At 44.2% G+C, this 7618-nt stretch overlaps 1 protein-coding gene across 1 annotated transcript; it reads left to right on the top strand.

The window, feature by feature from the left end:
* Nucleotides 1-2534: 2534 nt before the first annotated feature.
* OR6T1 (olfactory receptor family 6 subfamily T member 1) lies at nucleotides 2535-3457 on the top strand. Its single transcript, XM_065937028.1, is given in 2 exon segments — nucleotides 2535-2622; nucleotides 2625-3457. Coding segments are annotated over 2 exon segments (921 nt in total).
* The last annotated feature ends 4161 nt before the right edge of the window (nucleotides 3458-7618 follow it).

Below are 7618 nucleotides of genomic sequence, written 5' to 3'. Positions count from 1 at the left end.
ATCACCCAGAAATATTAACTAATATATTCTCAAAAGTAAAAGTATAACTGAGGTTATAAGTTTTAAGCATAATAAAACAAGTTATCAGATACTAATTTTATACAGATGACTGCTACTAATGTTTTTTAAATATCACAACTATGTCATTGACATTGATTCAGTCAAAATATTGACTATTTCTACCATTGCCACAAGGCTTCTTCATGTTCCCTTTGATACCCACTTTTTCTCTCATCAGTTCAGTTCAGTTCAGTTGCTCAGTCAAGTCCAACTCTTTGCGACCCCATGGACTACAGCACACCAGGCCTCCTGGTCCATCACCAGCTCCTGGAGTTTACTCAAACTCATGCTCATTGAGTCAATGATGCCATCCAACCATCACACCCATTTTTCCTTTCATAGCCACACCCACTTTCTTCCTATCCTCTTCTTCTCTAAACCTTTGGCAACCATGAACAACCAGGTTCTCCATTCCTATAAATTTATCATTTCAAGATTTATGTTATATCACTTAATAGAAGCATACACAGTATAACATTGTATCTTCTATTTCTTGGCTGAGGTTTTCTTTTTAAAAAATTTGTTTCACACGCTTGTAATTGCTCAGTGAAGAAATTCTACAATGACTGCTTTGAAATCTTTGTCAAATGATTCTAACACCTCTATTGTGTAACATGTATTTCTTGTCCTCCTTGCACTGAATTTGAGATCTTCTTTATTCTTCATATAGAAAGTGATTTTTTGAAACCTGGGAACTTTGCAAATTATATTATGAGACTCTATATATTATTTAAACCTTTTGTTTAGCTACTTTTCTTTGATATTGCTCTGCCTGGAGGAACAAGGCTACTCATTGCTGAGTGAGGATTATTGTTTTGCTTCCCCTCATGATCTCATCTGACAGGCAAGGGTGTGTGGGTTAGTCACTCAGTCATGTCCAACATTTGCGAGCCCGTGGACTGTAGCCTGCTAGGTTCCACTGTCCATGGGATTATCCAGGCAAGAATGCTGGAGTGGGTTCTCATTCCCTTATTCAGGGGATCTCCCTTACCCAGGGATTGAACCTGGGTCTCCTGAATTGCAGGCAGGTGCGTTACCATCTGAGTCAACAGGCAATGGGTGTCAGTCATTGCAAGCGGACAATGATAAGAGGCTTGATTCCCCTTAAGTCCTCCTCTGACATGACCTCATGGAGGGCAAGGACTCCCTCATTACTGATGGGTATTGATGGACGTTCAGGCTTCCTCAATGGCTGCTCACCACGTAGGGAGCTCTTGTCACCCAGCAACAATCAAAGCCCTGACTCTACATAGCATTCTCTGATTCCACTTTTACCAGAGAAAGTATTGAGGCAATCATTACATCCTGTGAGGGAGGGAGTCTATGGATTCTTGTTTGAACTTTGCTGTCATGGAGGAGGAGCTACAGGTTTTCCCTGGAGTTGGTCTATGGTACAGTGGTTATTGTACTAAAATTTTCTGTCTTACTTGACTGCGCCTTTCCTGGTCCTTGGACTAAAAAAAAGTAGACTTGTTTTTCCAGCTTTATTGAAGCATGCCCAAGTACATGGTCAGTCACTCAGTCATGTCCGACTCTTTGCAAGCCCATGGCCTGAAGCCCACCTGGCTCCTCTGTCCGTGGAATTCTCCAGGCAAGAATACTGGATTGGGTTGCCATTCCCTTCTCTGGAGGATCTTCCTGACCCAGGGATTGAACCCACATCTCTTAGATCTCCTGCACTGACAGACAGATTCTTTACCACTGAGACAACTTTATTTGTTGTTGTTGTTGATTTTTTTTTTAACCAAGACTCCCCTAAAGTCTTGGTTTAAAAAAAAAAAAAAAAAGCCTTATGACAGGATAGGGGCTCTGAACAGTCCAATCCAATGTGGCTCTCTGGCTGATTAAGAAAAATAAAATCTGTAAAGACACTGAAAACCCAAACTTTTATTCTATTATTTTTATATTAAGCCAGGATACAGAAGGACTTCAAATACTAAAAGAAGAGTTCTTAATGCCAATAAGATTTTGTTCAAGGTGCATTTATCCTATAAGGTGTTCTCTGACCCCTCTACTCTTCTGGATACCCCTAAATCCACAGTACTCATGTGGTCCCCGGGCTCAGTGAAATAGGTCTAGTAGTATGTGTTCTGGAGCCAGAGACCTGGCATGAAATTGTGCCTCTCACTCTGAGTGATCATAAAAGAGTTCCTTAAACTTCAGTCATCCTTTCCTTATCTGCAAGATAAGCACAGCACTACCTGTCTTTAAGGGCAGATGAGACAGGAGATACTGGCTGTAAATTTCCTAATAAGTAATTGGTGCTCAATATCATCTGTGTTATTACTGGTATTCTGGTTGCTATCGCAATCTGTTTCTCTTTTTGTAAGTAACCCACAGGCAGAAATACAGATTAAGTGTCAGAATGTAAGAAATTGCTAGGCTTGCTATATTATGTCATTGATTGATTGAAGGATTGGTAGCTGTGGACCAGTTATGAATTTCTGTTCCATTTACCCTGTGGATGACTGGAAATGAGTCCTAAAAACTGGACTCAGGTAACCGGGTTTGTCCCCCTGGACTTCCCCAGGAGCCATATTCTGCAGTTTCTGTTTCACTAAGGCCGCTGGTGATCTACACTGTAACTACCACAGGCAACCTACTCATCACTGGATTCAGCTGGATGGACCAACGCCTGCACACACAGGTGTCCTTCTTCTTGTGGAACCTGTCCTTCCTGTAGCTGCTGCTCATGTCTGTTGTGGTCCCCAAGATGCTTGTCATCCTCCCATTGGACCACTCCATCTCATTCACCAGCTGCATCATCCAGTCCTACCTCTATTTCGTCCTAGGCACCACCGACTTCTTCCTCTTAGCTGTCATGCCTCTGGATCATTTCCTGCAATCTGTAGACCCGTTCTGCTATGAGACCCTGATGAGTGGTCATGTCTGTTCCCAAATTGCGCTGGCCTCCTGGCCAGCTGGGTTTCTCTGTGTCCTTTGCCCCTCCATCCTCATGGCCAGCCTACCGCTCTGTGGCCCCAGTGGTATTGTTCACTTCTCTTGGGACAGTTGGCCCTTCCTGAGGCTCTCTTGTGGAGACACTTGCCTACTGGAGCTGCTGATTTTCGTGCTATCCGCATCAGTGTCTCTGGGCTCGTTGGCACTGGCCTCAGTTTCCTATACCTGCATTCTTTCCACTGTTCTCAGGGCCCCCACAACAGCTGAGTGAAAGAAAGCGTTCTTCATTTGTGCTTCACACCTTACAGTGGTGATCATCTCTCACAGCAGCTCCATTTTTCTCAACATCCATCTGCCAGAGACTCAGTCCATGCTGTTCAACAAAGGGGCCTCAGTCCTGAACTATATCATCATGCCCCTCCTGAAACCAGTCACCTTCAGTCTCTGCAATGAGAAGGTGAAGTGAGCCCTGAGAGATGCCTTCAGGTGGAACTGACCCATGGCTGTGAGACACCATGAGGGTCACATGTAAAAGGACATATTCCTACTAGATTGGGCAAATATTTTAAGTTCAGGTCACACAGGCAACACCTTGTACTTTTCTCAGATAATGAAGTAGGTCTTCAGCAAATATTTGAAGTTCAGGTCACACAGGCAACACCTTGTACTTTTCTCAGATAATGAAGTAGGTCTTCATAAATATGCAATGTGGAGATCAGCCTTCACTTTCCTCCCTCTAATCTTCCTTATGCCTCCACCTTCACACAGAGAAAGCTGATCCATTTGGTCAAATTTCAAACCTCTGGTGATGACATGTTTCTTCTGAGGTGCTTAAACATTTAGCCTCCATTCATGGAGGCTCCTCTTTTTCCTCACATGTATGTGCTTCAGTTCAGTTCAGTTCAGTCACTCAGTCGTGTCCAACTCTTTGCGACCCCATGAACCGTAGCACACCAGGTCTCCCTGTCCATCACCAACTCCCGGAGTCCACCCAAATCCATGTCCATCGAGTCGGTGATGCCATCCAACCATCTCATGCTCTGTCATCCCCTTCTCCTCCTGCCCTCAGTCTTTCCCAGGATCAGGGTCTTTTCAAATGAGCCAGTTCTTCGCATCAGGTGACCAAAGTATTGGACACGACTGAGCGACTGAACTGAAGAGCAGCTCACTGTTCTAAGTTCCAAATACTGCCACTACCCTGTGGGCAACTTCAGCCGTAACAGTCTATTATGGGAACAAGGGTTATTAAGGGTCTTTGTAGGAACAGTAAGAGGAGGGTGTCAACATTTTGTTTATTGCTTTATCAGTTGTGCTGTACTAATTATTTCAGCTAACCCTAGAACATACATCCCCTCCTAGAAGAAAGAAATGATAGACATACACCACCTGTCAAGTATCTTCAAAATACTATTTTTATTATTAAAATCTCTTTAGTTTTCTCAGCCTCCTAAATTCCAGTGCAAGTCATTGTGTGCTAAGTCGCTTCAGTCATGTCCGACTCTTTGCATCCCTAGGGACTGTAGCCCCCCCGTCTCCTCTGGCCATAGGATTCTCCAGGCAAGAATATTAGAGTGGGATGCTGTGCCCTCCTACAGGGGATCTTCCCAACCCAGGGATCAAACCCAGGTCACTTAGGTCTCCTGTGTTTGCAGGCGGGTTCTGTACCACTGACACTCCCTGGGAAGCCAATGCAAGTAAATGCTACCTGAGCTCTTAGCATATGCCAGTAGACGTGCTAACACTGAGTAAGTCATTTGCTTCCCATATTGTCTCTGTACTCTTCCAGAACTTCTGCCACTCTACTCAGACAAAAAGAAGAACCCTTCAGTAGTACAAAGGGAAAATAGTCTATGAACAATAAGCTGAAGTATTTAGATTCCTTCCTTAAATCATGGTTTCATTAATCTTTCTAATCCAAAAGCTTCCTAATGAGCCTCATAGATAAATACACAGAGAAAACACAGAAACAAAGAAGACACCTATTAGTTTTAACTCTTTTGATCTTTTATCAAGATGATAGTCATGAAATTTGGGTTTGGCAGAGTGAAAAGGATTTTCTGTTTTTCTTCAATGTGTCTTTGACACACTGGGATCTAGGCCTGATTACTGACTAGAACATAGAGTTTTACTTATGAAGGTCCTGGTCAGAAAGAGAAAGAGCAAAATATTAAAAGGAAGCAAAAGAATACACAGGTAAAGGAGTCAGAGGTTCAGAGGGGTGTCTCCACATTCCTTCACTGCATTGCCTCTGAGAACAGAATAAGGGGAATGCCGAGGGCAGAAGCCCTCTTCCTGCTCACATTTAGGGCATTGAATGAACTGGCCCTACAGTCTGTCCACAAACCAACCTGGTATGTGGTCACATTAAATTCATCTGAGAGAAGCAGGGTAGTAAGGCAAAGGATGGGCTGGCAATATCGCTTTTCAAGCACCCTCAAGTTCCCTGTGATAATGGATGGACCCCAAGATCCCGTATGCTAATGAGGAGGGATACAGTTGGGGTCTGAGCTGACAGTAAGTGAATGTGTCCTAGGTTCACAGTGGCCAGGGGTCACATGATTAAGTTCTCTGGGGTGAAAAATTTGGCCTAGGAATGGGTGGAGAAAGAGCAACAGACTCAATGGGATCTATGACCCAAACCAGGGAATTAGGTGAGACTAAGCCTCTTGATGAAAGTGAAAGAGGAGAGTGAAAAAGTTGGCTTAAAGCTTAACATTCAGAAAACTAAGATCATGGCATCCAGTCCCATCACCTCATGGGAAATAGATGGGGAGACAGTGGAAACAGTGTCAGAATTTATTTTGGGGGGGCTCCAAAATCACTGCAGATGGTGACTGCAGTCATGAAATTAAAAGACGCTTACTCCTTGGAAGGAAAGTTACGACCAACCTAGACAGCATATTAAAAATCAGAGATATCACTTTGCCAACAAAGGTCCGTCTGGTCAAGGCTATGGTTTTTCCAGTGGTCATGTATGGATGTGAGAGTTGGACTATGAAGAAAGCTGAGTGCAGAAGAATTGATGCTTTTCAACTGTGGTGTTGGAGAAGACTCTTGAGAGTCCCTTGGACTGCAAGGAGATACAACCAGTCCATCCTAAAGGAGATCAGTCCTGGGTGTTCATGGGAAGGACGGATGCTGAAGCTGAAACTCCAGTACTTTGGCCACCTCATGCGAAGAGTTGACTTATTGGAAAAGACCCTGAGGCTGGGAGGGATTGGGGGCAGGAGGAGAAGGGGGCGACAGAGGATGAGATGGCTGGATGGCATCACTGACTCGATGGGCATGAGTTTGGGTGAACTCTGGGTGTTGGACAGGGAGGCCTGGCGTGCTGTGATTCATGGGGTCACAAAGAATCGGACATGACTGAGCGACTGAACTGAACTGAAGCTCCAATGGGAGCTTCACCCAGCCTGACCAAACAGAGAAACCAAATGTCAGCCTGTCAGTCACAGACTTCAGCATCGGGGTCAGCAAAACATTCAGACATGGAGTTACTCTGGTGTGTCCAGTCACAAGCCCAGAATGCAGCCCAGGTCAGCCACTCTGTAGCAGAAGACGCTGTGTGCATGCGAGGCCTCAGTCTCACTTCAGCCCCATGGGGTCAAGTAAACTGCACTCCTCCTTTATGCACTTTGGTATCACTTTACAAAATGCCAGGCTTCCCTGGTGGCTAAGTGGTAAACAATCCACCTGACAATGCAAGAGACACGGGTTCGATCCCTGGGCAGGGAAGCTCCCATAGTGGTGTAACAACTAAACCCATGTACCACATCTCCTGAGCCTGTGCTCTAGAACCTGAGCACTGCAACTGCTAAAGCCTGCACGCCCTGCAGCCTGTGCTCTGCGATAAGAGAAGCCAGTGCAATGAGAAGCCTGTGCACCACAACTAGAGAATAGCCCCCAGTCGCCACAAGCAGAGAAAAGCCCATGCAGCAATGAAGAACCAGCACAGCCATAAATAAATAAATATTTTTTTTAAAAAAGGACAAAATTGGAAAGAAGGAGAGGCCAGAATTCTAAAGGACTGAGTTATTTTTTGGAAAAAAAAAAAAGACCACTTCTTTTACAGAACTATTTGACTTTATACATAAAAGTAAATGTACTAGACTTGCCTAAATGCTAGCTAAATTTGCCCAAGATGATTCCCTTTTTCTTCATCAACATTAAATTCAAATAGCCTCCTGAAATCATGATTTGACTTCTGACATTTATTTTAACCTACAGATCCCTCCTGTTTCCTGGAAGTTTAGAATTATTTTGAACTCCTCAAAAGTATTTTGTGTCCAAGAAGCAAAATCAGAAAAGAAAACCCAGATGCACCACCTCCACGCATACTGCAGTTTGAACGTTCTCAGCAGGCCCAACATCATAGGGGAAAGTGCCACCGGAGCTAAACATCATTTCCATGTTGCTCTTGAGGCTTTTTCTCTAGGGGAAACGGGAGAAGTTCTCAATTCCATTTTGTTTTTTTTTTAATTTATATTTATTTATTTATTTTTGGCTGTGCTGGGTCTTCGTTGCCGCACAGGCTTTTCTCTAGTTGTGGAGATTGGGGGTTATTCTCTCGTTGGCGGAGCATGGGCTTCTCTTTGCAGTGACTCCTCTTGGCACTCAGGCTTCCATAGCTGTGGCACGTGTGCTAAGTAGTTACAGC

This window comes from Muntiacus reevesi, chromosome 5 (genome assembly GCF_963930625.1).
Source record: "Muntiacus reevesi chromosome 5, mMunRee1.1, whole genome shotgun sequence".
NCBI classification, from domain to species: Eukaryota; Metazoa; Chordata; class Mammalia; order Artiodactyla; family Cervidae; genus Muntiacus; species Muntiacus reevesi.
Note: the sequence above shows the minus strand (reverse complement) of the source record. Positions and strands in the feature narration are given on the sequence as shown.